This window comes from Cephus cinctus, unplaced genomic scaffold, assembly GCF_000341935.2.
Source record: "Cephus cinctus unplaced genomic scaffold, Ccin1 Ccin1_scaffold0597, whole genome shotgun sequence".
In the NCBI taxonomy this organism is placed as follows: domain Eukaryota; kingdom Metazoa; phylum Arthropoda; class Insecta; order Hymenoptera; family Cephidae; genus Cephus; species Cephus cinctus.
Window position 1 is genome coordinate 721,605 of NW_014333243.1, and position 20,218 is coordinate 741,822.

The window sequence follows — 20,218 nt, forward strand, 5'->3', positions numbered from 1 at the left end:
CACAAAACATAGTTCCGGGCCGTATTAATTTCAAAATCCTTCACGGGGTTACGCTGTATGCGGAATTCGAATATTCGGAGTCCCTCTGGTGGCAGGTGTAGTAACTCTTGTTGATGTCAGAGCTGGTGGGAGATAATAAAGATGGCGGCAAGGGATGCGCAATTCGCACGCCGCTGAGACCAAACCGTGTGAATCTTATCTTCTATTTCGCGAATCTGGCGGCGCTTTTCCGGTGTTGCACAAGAGAACCGAGAAGCAGGAAGAGTTCCGAGCGGTGCGTGCCGTATTAATGCGAGAATGTGAGACAGGATAGATAAGGAGGGGGGGGGCAAGCTAAGCACGGCGAGCAGAAAGAACGAAAGAACAGGCCGAACAGACAGAGGCAGCAGAACTGGGCGACGACTCGCGTAGCGCGTGTAGGTGATGTCAAAAATGCGGCAAATAATATCGCGGATTGGCGTAAGAATGCCGCCTCGCGTCTCACCCCTAATTCGTCAGTGAAATCGTTGTGCCAATGAACGTGAATATATATGGCGGCGCGAGTACTTTTGCTCAGCATCTTGTTTACGGAAGTGCTAAAGCCCGTGTGTGTTGCAGGTGCGTTAGTTTCATTATTGTTAGTTTCTTTATATTTATATTTTATTAACGTACAATCGCACTTGCATGTCACCATAGAAGATACTTTAGTGCGTACCAATGCGTGCGTGCTTTCTTGGCTGACTGCCTAAATACCTAACTACTTGCATGCTTTGCCTGTCTCTACACGTCACATGCCCGCCTTTTTCTCAATAAACTTCGCATTCGCTTTTTTTTTTAATTTTATTCTTTAACAAGAACTTGCAAACTCTTGGCGCGATATTGATTTGTAAACAGCACGTTGATGCAGGACCACGAGATTGCGACTACGCAGAAACTCTTCGGATTTCTAAGAATGTATGATTGATAATGTGTTGTAACTTTTTTCTTATCAAGTATATCTCCTAGCGTGTTCATTGGTGAACCTAATACAACGCATAATCATGTAGGGGACAAATAAAAATGTTCTTTTATGCGTCTTTTTTTCCAATTCTTTACACAAATTAAGCAGCATGTTCGCCGCATGAGATGTTACAGACTTTGTTTTACTTTACTATCACGTGATATCAGTTTCACGTAATGTCAAAATATGAATTATAATTAACATTATTAATGAATAATTGAGGCAGAAAATTACAAAACAACCGCTCAACCTACAAAGAAAATGCACAATTATTTGCATGGATGAATGTATTGATTAAATTACTGCTTTATTGTTATATTATCTTCGATGAATGGAATGTAATTCTTATTTAAATAATTTTGTCATAGGAGTCAGAGGAATTGGTAGTGGAGTTAATGGAAAGAATGGGTCTAAGCCAGAAGGCTTAGACGCGGATCAGAACGTTTCAGCAGCTAAACTGGAGATAGAACCCAGTGGACATGTGGTGTTAGGTAGGAGAGGTATTACACTCAATTGTGTGACAGGGGCAAATTATAATGTGTCTTGGCTTTACAATGGAGCACCAGCACCACCGTGTGGTATTGCACGGTGTACACTACTGCCTAATGGCTCTCTTCACTTTTATAAGGTATATAATAACATGCAGTCTAACTTACAAATAAAGTAAAACCTTCAAAGTAATAATAAAAGTCTAAACTATATATAATCTTGCTATATTACATTAGTAATCAGCATTTATGAACCAAATGTTTTAATGGTATTTATTGTGCAGAAACAAAATTTGCAAATGCCTCAGAGACACAGAGGATGGAATCTTAATAATACGTCAACTAACAAGACTCAAGGGAGGAATGAGTATCGTTGTGTAGCTCGCACTAAATTTGGTGGTTCGTTAAGATCAGGTCCAACTTATGTACAGATTGCTGGTAAGTTATAAGCTATTGTATCTGATTTATTTGATATTTTCATTCAAATTATTCAATTTAACATTTTCTTTTTTTACAGAACTCTCCCATGTATTCAAAGAGTCACCAGGAGATTTAATAATGCAAGAGGGTGAAGTTGCACGGTTCTCTTGTCTCATCGACAGTGTTCCTTTTCCACCTAACATAACATGGCAACATAATGGAGATACTGTAGTGCCCGAGCACAATAACACAAAGTAGGAAAATAAACATATCAAAGAGAGAAACAATTCTCAATAGGAAAACATTGGTTTTCCATTTTCATAAAAACATTTATTCATTTAACGATTTTTTACTTACAGATATTCTGTGGTGCCACCAGGTGTTCTATACATAAGTGCAACGAAACCGTCAGATGCAGGTTCATACAGGTAATTAATTTGTTTATCTCTATGAATAATCATTTTTATTTTGCATCATGAGCTATGAACATTTTTTTTCATTTCCGAAGAAAAATGATATGAGCTTCTTTATTATTATAGATGCGTGGCGACTAATGATTTTCTGAAGAAAACAAAAAAAAGCAAAGAGGCAAGATTGACAGTCACTTCCGAATCCGACAAAGCAAAGTCACGCATGCCTACGTCATTATATCCACAAATTCGATACAATCATTGGTTAATCAACGGATCGAATCTTCATTTGGCTTGTGCGGCTTCAGGTTATCCACCACCAGTCATAACCTGGACATTTATTCCACGATATCCAGGTACGCGCATACACTCTTCCATAAATGGCATGTATAACTTATAAAAATCTTATATGCGATAATAATTTCAAATAAAAAATACTTTTCCCAAGATGGCACTAACTTCGAACAGCCACGGGTGTTGCTTAATTTAACAGGCGGCATTGGTATCCTGTCGTTGAAATCCGTAGGCGTCGCAGACGCCGGTATTTATCTATGTGCTGCTAAAAATTCCGTCAATGACGCCCCACAAATTCAGGTACTAAAAATGAAACCATAATGTCTATCTTAAAATATATTGACCGGTTATTTCATACACACACATATATGGATATGTAAAAATATCAATGTATACATGTATGCTATATCTTTTCAGAATATAACGGTGGACGTAATGGTCCCACCCACGCTTCGTAAAAAACCTGTAAGCTTTGTGTGCCCGAATGGAAGAACTGCGAGATTTGAATGCCAAGCTGATGGACTACCAACACCTCAGATTTACTGGTTGAAGGATGCTACGAACATCAACACTATAAATGGTACTAAATACTAAATACTTCTATATTCTATTAATATAATATACTTTATTTCACTTAATTCTTAAATTAATAAACGAAACTCGTATTTCAGGACGTGGGACTACGTATTCGAAGGTTTATAACAAAATGGAACTCGCAATCTCAGCGACAGTGCCGTCGGACTCTGGCATTTATCAATGTGTTGCCGTGAATTCGGCTGGTGAGATTTGGGCAGCTGGTCGACTTCAAGTGAATACATCCCGTAATAGTCCAGCCGCTCCTACCTCGATGAAGTGCCATGCTCTATCCCCATATAGGATCTTTATATCCTGGGAACATCCCAAGTCTTTACCGCCCACCAGTATTACAGCGTACACCGTCCATTATAGTGCTGTGGGTAAGTACTTTGGAAGTAAAAGCGTAAATCACTCATGACATATTATTAGTAAATCATTAATAAATTTATCAAATTAAATTTCTTTAATTCAATAAAAATTTTCGTATCTTATTATTCGAATTTTAGTAAATTATTTGTCTTTGTTATTTAATTTCATTGGTCTTGATTCTGTATCATGTTGCATTCTTTTCGTATACGTCAATGTATTCGAGGAATTTCTTCTTATCTTATGAAAAAAAAAAAAAAAAAATAAGAAGGCGGTAAGGAAGAAGTAACGCCACCAGAACCAGGAAACTCCACGTCCGTGGAAGTCACCAAGACGCTTGAACCACTTACAAATTATTCCTTCTACATACGAGTATGGAACAATCATGGAGCCAGCAACCAGTCGGCCACCATTGTGTGTTCTACTGCCCCAAGTGGTATGTTATTATTAGTATTATTATATGTATATCGGACGCGTCGTGTGAATGATTCACAACGTGTATCACAGTTATTTCAGGTACATTAAAAAAAATTTTTGTTTTAGTTCCTAAAGCAGTTCCAAAGATAAAATTGGACGTGATCAGCAGTACAAAGTTGAACGTCTCGTGGGGGTCCCTCACTAAGAAGGAGGCACAAGGCGTTGTAATTGAGTACAAACTGCAGTGGAAGCTTCAACAACATCCTTCAATTCATGTGCTTTGCATTCCATCCACTACCGAATACTATACACTCACAGGTACCTTCCTTGATGAATATAATTAAGTGATTAATAATTAAATTTCCGAAGGACGCTTCTTCAATTTTTGCTTTTCTTTATTTTAATTATATTACAGGCTTAACACCAGGAGCGCAATATGACTTGCGCGTACTGGCCAGGACAGAGCAGGGTTGGCCGAATGTTAGCGAATCGGAACTTAGTTGGACTAGCGTAACGATGCCATTGCCAAAAACAAATCAGTTTACAATAACAAATATGGTGAATCTTCAATTAACAACCACAAATTCTTCATTCATTAAGGTTTGAAATGAAGTTATTTAGTTAATCTATCAGCTTGATAAGCATAGATGGTAATTGCGGTTGCTGTTAACTATTGTTTTTTTTTTTTTCTAACTTTTGTTTTTCTTTTTCAGGTTAAATGGGAAATGAAGGAGGAGACCCATCAAAAAAATAAATTTAAATTTGATTCGTGGCGTATTTACTGTGAAAATGTAGACGGCAAAAAGTTAGCTACTGTTTTACTACCGATAAACGCGACGGAGTACACAATTAATAATCTTTGTAAGTTATGATTTTGTAAGCTGTACAATTCTGTTATCAATGTTGAAGTTCTCATTTGATAACAAAAATTCAATACTGTAACTATGATTGATTGTGTGATTTATTTCTTTGTACTTTAGTGATTAACGAACCGTATATTGTGGCGTTGTGCGCAGTAAGTTTTGGGGAAGATAAGAGCTGCTTGAGAAAACATGCGGACACCGCAAGGTCCAGCACGAGTAAGTTCATACTAAATTTAATATTTTACATAATCACAACTAAGACTAATTACATTGTAAATAGCGAGTATACCAACGGGTTTGGAGGCAACACCGATTTCGCCGACATCTATAAACGTAACGTGGACCGTTTCTGATGTGATTGATGTACATTCATACGAATTGTGTTATCATTCTGTTCATCCCACGGAACCTGAAATATCCAACTGTCTCGTTACGTGAGTTAAACGATAGTACGGAAGTCTTGTAAATGTAGAGATACTTATTGTGGATGATATGTTATTCAATATGTTTTTTGCAGTGGCGAAACACGTATAACTGTTGACCATTTAAAGCCTTTTACACTTTATCAGTTTAAAGTGCGAATATTTTATAATGAGTCAAACGACAGTGGCAGTGAGTTTAGCGAGAGCATAGAGTGCTACACGAACGAAGACGGTAAATACCATAAAAGACGTTTTTTATTTTTACATAGTATTACACCATCTATTGTCCTCCAATATTAGTTCCTGGAAAGGTGGAGGAAGTACAGTGGTTTCTGGGAAACGGATCAAAGGTTCGAATTGCTTGGAAAGAACCGGAAAAATTAAATGGCGTGATAAAAAATTACTCTGTCGCCTACACAATGAATTTATCTGACTCGTCATTAACGTGGGGCAACGTGACTGTTCCTGGAAACAAAACATCCACGAGTTTACCTGGTCTCATTCCAGGAAAGCGTTATTTCGTTATGGTAAAAGCAGCTACCAAAGCTGGTTACGGCAAATCGTCCGATCCAATATTTATTATAACGGGTGGAACTTCATCCAAAGTGCATACAACATCTGATAACCGAACACCGCCACCAAGTCCAAAACCGGATCAAAGTCTTGGTAAGCAATAATTATATGCATTCAATTTGAACTTGCCCAAATAAGTATAAATATTCAAAGTAACGCTCACTGTTGTGCATGATTTTAAAACAAGTTGAATTCTATTTTCTTTACCTAGGGGTGATTCTCGGTGTGAGCATAAGCATAGGTTGCGTAGTGATTTGCTTATGCAGCATCTACTGCCGTAAAAAGTGTGAAAACTCACGATCGTTAGGCGACACTGTGCAGCCATTCAAGGGACGTGTTCTTGTGCGAAACGGAAATGGATGTTGCGTTGATCGATCTTCCGTTTCCAATAGTCAACACGTGAATACAGCGACTCCTGGGAATGAAATAGAACTCGCTGTATTATGCCCTTCATCTCCAGTCATGACGGATCCACGTCCAGATACCAAGGTATTGACAGGATCAATTAATATTAGCAAGGAATTATAAATTAACGTGAATCTAATTGTTTTCTATTTTGTTCATAAACATTTTTGCCTAAGGGTGGATACTCTAATGGCGTTCTTGAATCGTGTGCGAAGGAACCTTTACTAGCGCCATGGAATGCGACTGGTGAAAGTAAGGATGTCCGTATCACGGAAAATCCACAGGTTTGTTAATCAATTCCATAACTTGAAATTGTTTATATATTATTAAGATCCTTGAGGCACTTTTATTGCGTGATACTTTTTTAAACAATAAATTTAGTATCAATTTCGACACTTGCTTATGATTACAGTACAAACGAAGAGCCAGCGCTATATCAAATCAGCAGCAGCAACCAGATCAAGAGGATCAGGAACTAGACCTGGAAGGAACGCAGCTCACAATGGTCAATTGTACTTTAGACAGTAGCAGTAGCAGCCTAAATAATAACCTAGGATGCACGGAGACTTCGTTGTCGTCGTCACCTAGAAAGACGGCATCCACGTCAGTTCCAGTGCTGAATCCGAACGGGTGAGATAAGATTTGTCCAATACGATTGAACGTCGACGTATTTCGAAATAGTAAGACGTGCCAGGTAAGACGACGAAAATTTTCTACATTAACTTCTGAAATACCCACCATGATGCGGCTACGAATCAATGTAATTAATTGTAAGAGTGTGTGCGTACGTCTGTACACAAAAAAGTGTAATGACGCACACGCAACTATGGGGTTATCTATGATTTCTCATTGTCGCGTATGATTAGCTGTCGCCCTGTCCTCATAAACGGATACCTGAACGAACAACTATTCAACATCAAGCACATTGATCATGTACATATATGTAAAACATAACACTTGATGTCTCGTAGGTGTTCAAGTTTTCAAACTTGGCGACTCTGTCGTAGGTGGCGACACTGTTTGTTCACGTGCCGCAATGTTCAATGTAAACGTTTAAAAAAGAAAAACTCAGCATTACGTTATAGCGCAACGTAAACGCTACATTAAAATGTTACGCGTAGCGCTTCGCGAATGAGCGCATTATAAACGCGTAACAATCATTCTTAGAATACTTGCTCACGTTTGAAAATGGTCGTTAAGGGCTGGACGAAAATGAAAAAATGATGATCTGAAGAGAAATGAAATGTGTAAAAAAAAAGAGAAAACAAAACTAGCCATGCGATAAAGGATTGGGATAGGTGAGTGCGTGCAGTGAGTTGTGTCCGTATCGCTCTTGAAGTATGAAAATTCGTAATATTGCTGTACATAATAGTATAGACGTTAATTGTGAATATGTCCATAAGAGAAACACGTCCCTGTTTTCTTTTATTTCCGGATGACATTCACGAATGAGACGAGGAGGAGTGAGATTGTTATGTTATGCGATTGAAAATTAATATTGTACTGACCCACTAGTAGCTCTAGTTCGAGGGGCCAATTTTTATGGTTTACAGTACAAAAGACACCGCTGAATGTTAAATGTCTTAAAGAATTATTATATACTGACTACTTTCATGAGCATTGAACTCTGCTTGGAACCGCTCCATCAGTTTGATTGTTAGGGGGCCATATGTTTACGACTCGTAGCAGAAGAATATTCTGACTATGAGACAGATGTTCAAAAGTAGATTTTCTAACAGGTACCTTGTGGCCGCATGAATTTTACTTTTCATATTCATTTCCTTTTTCTTTTTTTTTTACTTCACACTTTTTCCTTTTTATTACAAGGATCAAAAAGTATTCGGACAGACGAGCGCCACTCCACTTCGTCTCTACGAGAGGTTACTTTCTTTGATGACCGAAACGAGTTGCATTTCCTGTTATTGCTTCTCGTAAACCGATTCAATTTATCGAACTGAATAATAAGAAATTTCGTTAATAGCACTAAGGGAACAAGCACACATTTTAATCAGAGACACTATTCATTAAGGGGTGGTACAACTAATCCAATTTCGGTTTATTACCCTTTGTCAATTTTATTTATTTTTTTTTTATTTTTTTTTGTTTTAGCACGCATTACTATGTTAGATTTAATATTAACGGTTCAACAAATGAATCTTTTTTATTGTATGTATCGCGTTAAGACTGCGTATTGACGGAACGATTTCCCGCGAATTCGAAGTGTTGTCAATGAGAGACTGTGTTGCTTTCTGTCTTTTACTTTTTTTTAACGAGCGATACAAAAAATATATATACAATCAAAAATATACAATATATATCGCTGTCAATGCCGATATTCGAAATCGATCGTGAAATCGATCTGCAAAATTTGGTCGTTAGAAGTTTTATTACGTTCTGTCGTTCCATTCGATTATTATTCTCGGTAAATTTTTGTTCCTTTCGTTTTACGTGTCATTTTTCGTTATCCTTTTATTTTTATCCTAATAATAATTGCATTCATTGTCCGTAGTTACGATTAAACGTAAGATAAAGGTCGCGGCGATGATTTCTCACAAACGGAAAAACGACGTGGAACGATACATTAGTCCAAAACGTGTCACCTGGTGATCTTCACCGTAAGTGTGATTCCTTTCGATATTCATAACGCTAATATTTTCGCACAAAGAATATGACGCACTCGTAACAGGAGTATAGTAAACGTCAGAAAAAGTCTAAAAGAGCGTCAAAAAAAAAAAAGAAAAAAAAATTAAAAGCCGAAACCGAAAGTCGAAGTTTTCTTAACGTAATACGTTGCTTTCCGTTCGTGACAATCGATCGGATCCGTTTATATATACAGCGATCACTCACAACCGCCATTAATCACCACTACCACTTTTTTTAACATTATCTGACATGCTATCTGACACGTCACTTTCTAACACGCAGTACACACATTATGTTAATTAAACAAGAAAAAAATCACTATACCGTATACACGCTACAAACTATACACATGCTACACCTTGTGGAGGGTGGAAGGGAATAGGGGTAGAACACACACAACACACACACACCACACCAGACTGGTGCATGTTACCATGACAGAAAAAACCCAACGCAGTACCTGATGTAGACTAAGTTATGTCGTTTTAGAGTGAGACGTAGGCAGGTCAATGTTATACTGTACCTCCATTATAATTGTTATTTATTACTTCGTAACATTCGACAACAATGTGTTTTCTAGAATTACAGATACACAATACTGAACTATAAATGCAATAATCTAGCTGTTACAGAACACACGATGAAGCCGAACGAGATGAGCATCCGTTTCTTTTTTTTTTTTTTCGTTCCATTTTATTTCATGCACGTTAAAGTATTTCAACCCTTTTATTTCCGCTCTAGAGCCGCTCTTTTACTTTACTATTGTCATTATCATAGATTTCGTAAAATTTTATATATTCCGTGCGATGCACTATTCTCATATTCATCGCAAACTTTTTCTTACTTGAGTGACGATATTTTCATTGAAATTAGTGATAAAGTTTTATTTTCCGTCTTTTTTTTTTTTTTTTTGGAAACACCTGTTATACTATTGCTCATACCTTCAACGTTATTGCTTCTCCTATATAATGACAGATTGCCGTGTATGATCACATATGAGACTGAACAGTTTTTTTTCATTCTGCGGTTCTAGAAACGAAGTAGAGAAGGGCGAGGGGGGAGAGGGGTTGTTACGACCATGTCTGGTTTAATGAAAAAATGTACACGCAAGGCAGCCTGCTGCGAATATTTTTCTTCGCGAATAATTCCAATACGCCAATGAGTATCTCATTGACGTGACAACTCGACGCATTCCGTTTGAAGAAAGAATAAGAACTCGTTGTTTGTTATAAAAATGTTCGACGTGCAGATTTAACGTATACACGTGTTATATAATTGCAATGCGAAAATTCCAACGTACTCATCACGTTCATTCATTGATTCGTTCACTCATTCACCGATTGGCTTCCATAGACTCAAAGCGTAGCACACAGTTACGCTATATTATTTTTTACACACCTTATATACCGGATGTCGAATGAGATGCGCATTATATTGAAAGACGTTACTCGTTGCATCATTTCGTATACAAAGTTCCTTATCTCTTCTTCTGTCAGAAGCTTCGTACTTCGGATATTGTAAAATACATTAAACTGGCTCCACGTATCCGCTCGTCGACGACTCTCAATTATTCATTGAATTCTGATAAAGAATTTCAGTGCGTATCTTATTATTATATTGTGGCTCATTTGAAATACATGACAAAGAAGAAGTATAAAGTAAAAAAGAAAAAAGGATAATGAACTTCTACGTGCAACGAGACGATCGTTAAAATCGTTCAGTGTCATTCGATCTTTTTCGGACACCCTGCATATTACAAATTACCGTATAGTACCTTCTAGTTAATTCCAGTTTCCAGTCTAACCTCGAAGGCATTAAGCATACATAACATATAATGAACCCAGGTGCGTCGTAATAAATAATAATAATATAACAGTGAAGAAGGAGGGCGATAAAAAATGTTTTTGCAAGAAATCGGCGAAAATTAGGAAGGCAATGAACTCGCTGTTCCTTGCTGTATCTGTCGCGCGTACAGCGTGCCTCCAATGTATAATATTCGCTACATCCGCATCTCTGTCACTATTTTCTATTTGCTACGCGTAAAATTGGAAAGAGGAACTATAGGGCGTCTTAATTTTTTCAGTCCTTCGAAAGAAACAACGAAGCGTAAGCCGCGCATGCGCAATACGGGCATGAATAAGCTCTAATACGTGTATCCTGACTATGCATACCGGCCGTATATGACGAACGTATTGATGCTCCAAATACGTTTGATATAGATGCTAATTAAAAAGAGAATTTAAGACTTTTTTTTATTCTCGTAAAATCCATAGATGACGAATGAGCGAAATTGTTCCTTTGGTATAAAGATGAAGGAGAAAAACTTGGATAACAAAAAATTTTTTTAAATGCGTTTCTGTTCGGACCGGTTAACAAGATCCAGTAAACTGCCGATTAAAGGCAGAGAAAAACCCGTTAAAATGTAGTGAAAAGAAATAAGAATCCAAGATAAATAATTAAATAAATATAAGTTCAGGATTAAAATGATCATTTCTATTAATCGCTATGGTATATGAGAGAGATGTGGCCGCAGTTTGATATAATACCGGTGTAAAGTGAGCGAAAAAGTAATAGAAGAGACATGAAAAAAAAAACCAATTACGCTTATAAAACTATTTTAATCTCTTTTTTTTATACTATACTAGCCGCATAATTTTATCCCGTCTCTGACGGCTTCGTCGTCGACCGGGACATCGTCTTTCAGTGAAGCGTAATTTTCGAAAATTCTTTCCTGCGTATAACGAGGATGTGCGTTGGACACAGAGGGAACACAAATGTAAACTGTAAAACTCTTCTTAGGACGCTAACGTGTGGGACTACGCGAAAAGAAAAGATTCCGTTAATACGATCATTAAACACACTTACGCGAAGCACGTGGTAATGTAATATTATGAAATTAGGTTTCGTCTGTTTTTTCTCTTTGTCGGGCGTCTCCCGAAAGATACGAACTGGTAGGGTCGCCGTGCTCGATGCATTTCTTCAACATTCAAAGTTAATCAAAACTTTTTTTTTTCAATTACGAAAATCCACGCCGGTCAAGTACAAAGCAATAAACGTCATCAACATGTCGGGTGGCATTCGCGAGCACGACTATTGCTTGGAGAATAATTTGTTTTATTATTAATGAATTATTGTAATAATTATTTATAAGAGTTTCGTCAACAGTAGTTTTATTCTGTGTGCATCGCGGAAACTGCTGTTTATTATTATTATTATTATTATTATTATTATTACCGTCAATTGCGAATCTTTAATGAGGACGCTCCGTATTACTTTTATTATTGCTTTATCAATCGATAAGTTAAATCATAGTCGATTAATCGATATCGATCAATTTGTTGTCATGTCACTTTGTAAGGTCTTTAAACTTCAATCTATTTTGACATCGATTATCCGCTGTATCGTATCAATTATATAGTATTTATTGCTCGATGACGTATTGTCTTGCGAAGTATAGTGCGTGAAGGTAAAGCCGTGTTTACACTTGCAACAGAACCCCCGTAACACGTTCGTGTAACGTAACTCTATGAGTACTTGAAGAGTACGATCGCACAGTTACCTTAGACGACGATATTACGGGGTTCTGTTGCAAATGTGTACGCTACTTAAAAATTCACGGGATTGTGATTTTTTACTGTTACGTCACGATTAATTTTTTTTATTTACCGATCATGAATAATAGTGATTTTCTTTTTCTTTGCTGGCACCTCGACGTTGTTTTATATAATTTGAATTGTTTATCGTAGAAGCCGTTATTATTAATAATATTGACGATGCTATGTGCGGCGCACATAGAAGACGCATGTGAAACGGTTTTTTTTTTAGAGATATATATATGTATGTGTGTGTGTGTAATCGAAGTCAAAGAAGTTCGAGTTTTATCCAAGCAAAAGTGTCACGGAACGAAAAGTAATAGTTACTTTAGCCATTGATAGATGGACCACGTAGGATATGTAGAATGTATCCTCAAACTTCCCGCCCACCGTCTCTTTCCCTAATTGCCGATACAGTGCCGAACATAATAGACCTTCACACAATTCGTAGCAGAAGTAATAAGAACAACAAAAGAAAAGGAAAAGAAATTCTTACACGTACGGCGACTCTAGTCTAACGAATATACCTCCAACAGGAGTCGCTCTCCGTAGAGCGACCTTAACATTACTTAACGTTAACTTAACCTCAGTACCTACTAGCGACTATCGTTTTAGATTTTTATACCGTTTTTATTTTATTATTTTTTTTTCACATACCTCACAAGATAATAGTTTCACGCCGGCGATTATGCGTAAATGAGACGTTTTTTTTCCTCTTTTTCTTGAAATGTATGGTAACATTTATTCGCTTTATTCACTTTTACTGTAGATGAACGACTAACGCGCGAAGAACCCGGTAATTTTATTCAATTAAATCTGTATTAATTATTATTATCGTTGATAATCGTGTAGCGACTCTTACTGAACAACCGAACAGCGTCTACATAATAATTTATTTCTTTTTCTCTCTATCTTTCTCACACACTGTCTTTCCAGAAATCATAATTATTATTTACCGTATACGCCTAGTTGAATATTGTATTTCACGATGATTACATTCTTTAAGGTGCAGTTACTTTGTACATACCTTTACCCACGATTGTACATACGATTATATTACCAACTTGAGAATATTAAAAGTATATATTTTAATATATTATATATAATTAATTACGATGAAATTGTAACCTTATTGTTTTAAAGGGTATTCAAATTAAAGCGATACACGAGATGTTTAATGATATTGTTGACCTTTCTGAACGCAACATATTGTTGTACCGACGGTTTAATAAAATAAGAGCAGCGTATCGTTGTTTCCATTTACGAACCTCCTTTTTATGTAAGATGCGCGCGAGGACACGACTATGTACGAATTTTTTGTGACCACGTTCGCAACTTTGAATTGCCAAGTGTTTTGTTAAACAGATTAATTCAAAGGGCCCACCTGCTTATGGTTTTAGAAAGGCACTCAAATTTTTCTTCTTGGTCTTATTCTTTACTACGGATTGCCCGTGTCAACTAAAAGCAGTCGGTATTGATGGGTTTAGTTTATTATCGTGACAAATCAGCAGATACACACCGTAAGTAAGTAAATTAAGAATCGATTCGCCATTCAATTGCTAAACGATAATGACATATGCTGCAAACTCATTAAGTACTACAATGTATCATGTCCGTTTGATCTTTTACAGCTATTAGGCTTGTTTCATAGGCGTTACAATCGTAAGCATGAGAATAAGACGTGTGCACAAATTGTATGCATACAAAACAACAAATTTCGCGTATCGCAGAAGACATTACTCGCGTAATTCACTCTTAATTACAATATATACTATTTTTGTACTCGACCTAATAATATATATATAATTTTATACCTGTACAGGCACTGGAATATAGTCGGTTTCCGCGTCGTGAGTATAATTGATTATCGACGCGAAATGTAACCATTGTCTTAAAGCAGATATCGACAAGTGATCAAGGTTTATGAAATAATCAATTTTCTACCATTTCCTCGCGGTGAAGATAAATAAAAAGTAGTATTATTTCTATATAAATTTGCAGTGGCATTCGTTCAGGCGTTGCATGTGTCTATCAGTGTCGACTTCTTTTGGCACTGTTCATCCAAATTCACGTGTAAAAAAAGAAAAAGTTTCCTTACGATGATTACGATGAAATTTTTCTACGCTCCATAACTGTAAGTATCCATTTAAAATGTCGACGCCATCGCAGGTGGCGTTGTTGCGACATTTTTTAGAAAAATGTTAATCCGAGACGCGGGATTTTATATTTAATTGATTCGCTTGACCCTTGCGCAGAGTCATGATTGACTAGCGCTGTCCATTGTCTCACGTGTCGAATTGTTATGAAAACCTAAGTTAGAGTAAAATTAAGTACATACATTGCTTCTTTTATCACATATGGCAGTTCAGACCTCTATAATTTTTAATCTAATATCTCCGTTTGCGTCATTTGTTTTTTTTTATATTTTTTTGCTCATAAGCCATCATAATATCAATTTTAAATCAGCCGACGCGCAACATGTTTGACGTGTAACGCGCATTGAACCTACGTGAATTCTTTTAGGCACAACGTGGAACGTTTCTGTAAAAGTTGTTATATTCGATAAATTCTATGAAGCTTTAGCGCGACGTTGATTCAAGTGTTGAATCTGTATGATTATTCAACATAGTGATCACAGAACTAAGGAATGCGGGAATATCTTCATAGAGACGCAATCATCAAGAACCTAAAATAAAAAACAGTTATTGTTTTCAAATTTTGTATTTTATGGATGATAAAGTATTATCATCTACACTACTTACCTCTTTTAAAGCGTCCTTGGTCAATTTGGGATAACAATAGGTAAATCCAGTCTCATTTGTTAATTTTCCTGTTTGTAAATACAGGTGTTTGTTGTAAAGCAGTTCTTGATCTATATAAGGGGATAATGGACTGTTTTCAACGCCATCTTTACTGCATGCTTCCGCCCAAGGTCCCATGTGTTTATCATTCACTTCCTCTACCACAGAGCTCATGTCCGCCTGGAAAAGTACAATAGATCATAATTTTGCCTAGGCCGGAATTGAAATACCCATTTTTATTTTTATATACTTTTGCTAAAGTTGATAGAGCAGTGCCCCAATAGTCATGGTTGATGTTAAATAATTCTGAAACAATGGCGCTAATTGTTCCTTGTGTAGAATCGCCCTCGTCAACGAGGTTGTAAATTTTGCCTTCTGTTTCTGATCTGATTGCTACATGCCAGATCGCGCGTGCTACATCCCTCACGTGGACAGTATTCATGTGAAGGTCTGGTCCCCAAAGCAACTTCATCATTTCACCTATATGTTTGTATACTGCACCCACTACTAAACGAGGTGCTGTAAATTTCCTTAATTACTTCTATTACTAATTATATTAAAACAATAATTCAAGGCAAATCTAATATTTTGATCATTCCTTATTTGTTATCCATTGTTACAATCATGGATGTTTGAGAAATTATTGAATGCTTTGCGAAGAAAGTGCAATTTATAAATTATTAATGTAATTATTGAAGGTGAGAAACATGTAGGATTGATAATGTGAAGTATATTACCTACCTAAACCGTTTCTATCACCAGGACCATATACAATTGCTGGTCTTAGTACAGTATATTTCAATCCAGGAATATTCTTTAAATAATGTTCAACTTGCATTTTATATTTTGCCACATATGTCCATGGATCTACAGTGTCATCTTCCTTATGTGGAGCCTGTCAAGCAATTTTTGTTAGAACAAATTATATATATTATGAAATATTGCAATATTTGCTGTTGATGTATTCATTGTACTTTAAGTGAATACATGCAAAGAATAGCAAAATATGTAAATGTTATGAATGTGGAATAAATTTGTTAAATCTTACCTTCTCTGAAGAGTTCAGATTGCCTGAAGAAATTTCAACATATCTTTTTACTCCAAGCTTTGCTGCATGCTGGGCACAATTTATACTAAGCTTGTAAATGCCTTCCTTATAAACAGGATCTGTTTGTCCACTTTTTGTTTCACCAGCACAATTGAATACATAATCTATAGAAGTATCTGATGCAAATGCATTCTGACACGAGACTATAGTTTGAAGCAAAGAAAAGATTTGTTTACCATCATGAAGATTAGTTAAAGTACCAATGCAAATTATCAAAAGATACCTGGATTGATAAGATTAGCACTTCTGAATTCTAGAAGCGGATGTTCAAATATTTGCTGGTGCTTAGCATTTAGCCAAGCTGTTTGTGGTGGAACCTTATCAACAACTCTAACTGTAGAAACTAATTCGTTTTCTAGCAGGTATTGGACTAGGTTACGCCCAATGAAACCACATCCTGCATAAAAAATATCAATTGTTGGCTGTACTTAATTCATTTTCGATTCATTAATAGTAACAAAGTGGTCAAAAGTATTTTACCTCCCAAAACTATAACTCCAGGCTTTCTGTCACCTGCTGAAGATGCCATTGTTCCTTATCATTCAAATACAAACGACCGTTGTTTTTCGACGGGTTTAAAGTCAAATATAAACGTGGCGCTTTACTTGTATGACACTTATCAACTACACCAAACGCGGAATTATCAGTCTCATTCAGTCCATGTATCCTTATAGTTTTAAAAAGACAGACCGGTCATAAGTAGTTATAAGCTTTAAGAATGTGAGCAGACTAATTTCTAGCATTTGCTCTACACCACTGCCCTCTAGAAGCCGCAAATCAAGAATAACATTAGAAAGATATCTGTGTAACCGACATTATAGGTATATTTATACATACATATCTTACGTGCCACTAAATTTACGCATACGGGCTTAGACAAGATTGGCTGAACGTTCGTGTAGTCTTTTTAAACCTTACACGTGGTTGGTTAGTCCTTCTTAACCTGTCTGTCATGTAAAACTTAAAATAGTAGTTAAATTTTTGGTGAATTCCTTTGAATGAATTATGGAGTAATTCCATTACGAAGATAATAGCGTTATGCTTGAATCTAATAAATTTCATAGGTGACTATTGTGATACGAGTCCTACATCATAAATATCGTAAGTCTTATCTAACCCCACGTTGACTTTGAGCAGATATAATTATATATTTTATTGTTGCATATTTTTGGTATATTTAAGGGGCTAGATAGAAATAATTATGAGTTGCTACTTGTTAACGCGGCTGGGCCGATCAAAAGCCTTAGACAGATGTCTATTGGAAAAGTGTTTAAACCAGTGGAAGCCAAGGCTCTACTACAGGAGTGGCGAAGATCATAATAATGGTTCCATCGATGGGGACAATCAAGCACAAAAAAAGAAACCACTGCGAACAAGATTGATGCGTGATATACGTCAAACGAAAGAAAAAGTAGAAGAAATTATCGAAAGGGAAAACATATGGACTGTACCAAATTTTCTCTGTATGGGGCGCATAGTCACTTCTCCATATCTGAGTTACTTAATAGTCTCACAAGATTATACTGTAAGAAACATTTTCATGAGATACTGAAGTTTTTTCTTTAATCTATGGAATATATCATTAAATGAACTAAAACAATTTGCTTTATAGCATAGTTTGCACTCGAATCATACTCTTTTTATATCAGGAAGATGATGGCTGAACTGTAAAATAGGTGGCGCTCTGTCTCCTGGGTTTTGCTGGAGTTAGTGATTTAGCTGATGGATGGATTGCTCGTACTTGGACATCCCAAGCCTCGAAGCTTGGTAGTTTTTTAGATCCAGTGGCAGACAAATTGCTAGTTGGGACCTTATTTCTCTCTTTGGCCTGGGTAGGCTTGATACCTGTTCCACTCACGTGCCTTGTTATTGTACGAGATGTGGCTCTGGTCATTGGTGCCTCTTATGTGAGGTACCGCTCCTTACCACCACCTGTAAGCATAATATATTAGATGGAACATTTTTCAATGAGATGTCAATAACAAATTCATTTGCAGAAAACGTTAGCAAGGTATTTTGATCCAACACATGCAACAGTGCAACTGGCACCAACATTTACCAGCAAGTTAAATACTGGCGTACAGCTGTCTCTAGTAGCTAGTACATTAGCTGCTCCAGTATTTCACTTTGTAGATCATCCATTATTGCAAGGATTGTGCTACCTTACAGCGTTTACAACACTTGCTGGGGGAATTAGTTACCTAATATCAAAAGATACCTATAAATTTCTCACAAAAAAGAAAATTACATCGTGACCGTAGTTCGGATATTGTGTTATTATTCTTGCAAAATAAAAGTACACTACTTTTCCTGTTTACAACAGATATGCAAATTTATTTATGAGATTGAATGATATGCAGGATCTGTGTTGTCTGATTATTGCTTGCATTATAATATTCAGGATGGATCTTTTTTACTTGACAGGGTAATAACCAGCTTTTTTTAAAGCTCAGTAGTATTTATTTACATAATTTTTGATACACTTTTTTTTAAGTTGAATCTTAGACTAGAATAAATGGATCAACTCGATACGACTCATATGCAAATTCCTCTTCATGAGATGGATCATATTGTAGCCCTATGTAATCAATCTCTAATCTATATGAACCTGGAATTGCATCTGCAATTGTGATTCCAAATGTTCTTACTTCATGTAATGGTATTGAAGCTTGCTTATCCTGTATTCTCCCTTTACTTGACATAAAAAATTTTGAAAATGGTATCCTTACATATTGCCAATAAGGACCTCCTCGAGTATACATTGGAAACATATATACATCATGCCACATGAGGTCATATGAAACTTTTGTAGTAATACCTAACATGTATGAGCGTCCATCACCACGTACTTTTAATACTATATGAGTATACATTCCCCAATCAAATGGCTCTTCCCGTTGAAATGCTTTTCGTGGTGGTAATGACTTCATATTGCAGTATCCTGTTCGTTTCAACTTTCCATCTTTTGGAAGCTTTGTATCCAAATATCCAGTGAAAAGACCTTTACCCCCTGGCGACAGCTCTAAACTGATTTAATTACAACTTGAGCATAGTATTTATGAAAAATTTTATAAAAAATATACCTAACTGTAGAAAATCCAGCGTTGTAATCACTGTCACAAGTTATCACCCATTCTTTAAGTGCTTTTGGATTGTCATGAAACTTCCATTTGACATCAACTGCATACTCTTTAAGTCCTATCGTTGGGTCCATGAAAGACAGCTCTTTTATTTCATCCTTGAGAAGACTAAATTCTTCAACTATTTGTTGATAACCAGTACGAATTTTTCCCAATGTAGAAGTGTCTGATTTTTCCAGACGATCATATACTTTAGGATATCCACCTTTCGGATCCTTCTCAAAAAAACGTGACAAGCATTTTGTAATATGAAATTCTCGTCTCCCAGTTTTTACGTTAAACACCAACAATTGAAGTATTCGAGGGTTCATTTTAGGCAAAGATTCTCTATAATTTCTTATATCTGATCAGAAATAAGTAGGGAAATGCACAACGCTATGGTTTTAGGCAATACCAAAATCATGGCGCTAAATCGTAGCGGCGAATCTAGAAGTAGGATTTTGAGATCATCGCCTCCGTCGACAAAGCATATCCCGTCGTAGCCGAGCTAAACGTGAACACGAACGCGTAGCTTGGCGGGCGGAGGTTCTCACTACTCATCAGAGATGAGTAGGGAGATTGCCAATGAGCCTGTTTTTGGTGAAGGCAATTTTTCTCTGGTTCCGGCGCGCCACCTTAGCGGAGGGCCCTCGAAGCAGTTCCACGTTTTTGATTGGTCGTGTATATATAGTAATACTACGCGTGATAATCTGGAGCTGTGTTTTGGCGTGTCGACGCGCC

At 36.6% G+C, this 20,218-nt stretch overlaps 4 protein-coding genes across 10 annotated transcripts; 2 read left to right on the forward strand and 2 right to left on the reverse strand.

Annotated features, from left to right (window-relative positions):
* Positions 1-289: 289 nt before the first annotated feature.
* Positions 290-13,620, forward strand: LOC107269050 (protogenin). 6 transcript variants are annotated; one of them, XM_025086282.1, is made up of 20 exons: positions 290-597; positions 1,348-1,607; positions 1,752-1,905; positions 1,985-2,141; positions 2,247-2,315; positions 2,427-2,653; positions 2,746-2,891; positions 3,009-3,171; positions 3,263-3,547; positions 3,802-3,969; positions 4,077-4,268; positions 4,366-4,550; positions 4,664-4,811; positions 4,931-5,029; positions 5,094-5,247; positions 5,331-5,467; positions 5,536-5,901; positions 6,020-6,297; positions 6,384-6,497; positions 6,626-13,620. In XM_025086282.1, exons 1-20 carry the CDS (start codon positions 531-533, stop codon positions 6,845-6,847), a joined length of 3,591 nt encoding a protein of 1,196 aa, XP_024942050.1. In that variant the 5' UTR covers positions 290-530; the 3' UTR covers positions 6,848-13,620. The 6 variants fall into 6 exon arrangements, with proteins under 6 accessions (XP_024942050.1, XP_015597954.1, XP_015597956.1 ...); XM_015742468.2 differs by having other exon boundaries at positions 6,390-6,497; XM_015742470.2 differs by having other exon boundaries at positions 6,429-6,497.
* Positions 13,621-13,923: 303 nt separating this feature from the next.
* LOC107269052 (uncharacterized protein YbjS) lies at positions 13,924-17,326 on the reverse strand. Of its 2 annotated transcripts, XM_015742476.2 has the most exons (8): positions 17,196-17,326; positions 16,839-17,121; positions 16,582-16,755; positions 16,299-16,501; positions 15,992-16,145; positions 15,501-15,769; positions 15,212-15,430; positions 13,924-15,135 (listed from the first exon to the last, which is right to left on the reverse strand). In XM_015742476.2, the coding sequence occupies exons 2-8, from the start codon at positions 16,885-16,887 to the stop codon at positions 15,082-15,084; spliced, it is 1,122 nt and encodes a 373-aa protein (XP_015597962.1). In that variant the 5' UTR covers positions 16,888-17,121; positions 17,196-17,326; the 3' UTR covers positions 13,924-15,081. The 2 variants fall into 2 exon arrangements, with proteins under 2 accessions (XP_015597962.1, XP_024942057.1); XM_025086289.1 differs by lacking the exon at positions 17,196-17,326 and having other exon boundaries at positions 15,501-15,754; positions 16,839-17,072.
* LOC107269055 (probable cardiolipin synthase (CMP-forming)) lies at positions 17,271-18,680 on the forward strand. Its single transcript, XM_015742479.1, has 4 exons — positions 17,271-17,459; positions 17,541-17,883; positions 18,035-18,292; positions 18,356-18,680. Exons 2-4 carry the CDS (start codon positions 17,560-17,562, stop codon positions 18,611-18,613), a joined length of 840 nt encoding a protein of 279 aa, XP_015597965.1. The 5' UTR covers positions 17,271-17,459; positions 17,541-17,559; the 3' UTR covers positions 18,614-18,680.
* Positions 18,681-18,734: 54 nt separating this feature from the next.
* On the reverse strand, positions 18,735-19,954 carry LOC107269054 (complex I intermediate-associated protein 30, mitochondrial). The gene is made up of 2 exons (XM_015742478.2): positions 19,442-19,954; positions 18,735-19,385 (listed from the first exon to the last, which is right to left on the reverse strand). The coding sequence occupies exons 1-2, from the start codon at positions 19,807-19,809 to the stop codon at positions 18,860-18,862; spliced, it is 894 nt and encodes a 297-aa protein (XP_015597964.1). The 5' UTR covers positions 19,810-19,954; the 3' UTR covers positions 18,735-18,859.
* Positions 19,955-20,218: the final 264 nt, after the last annotated feature.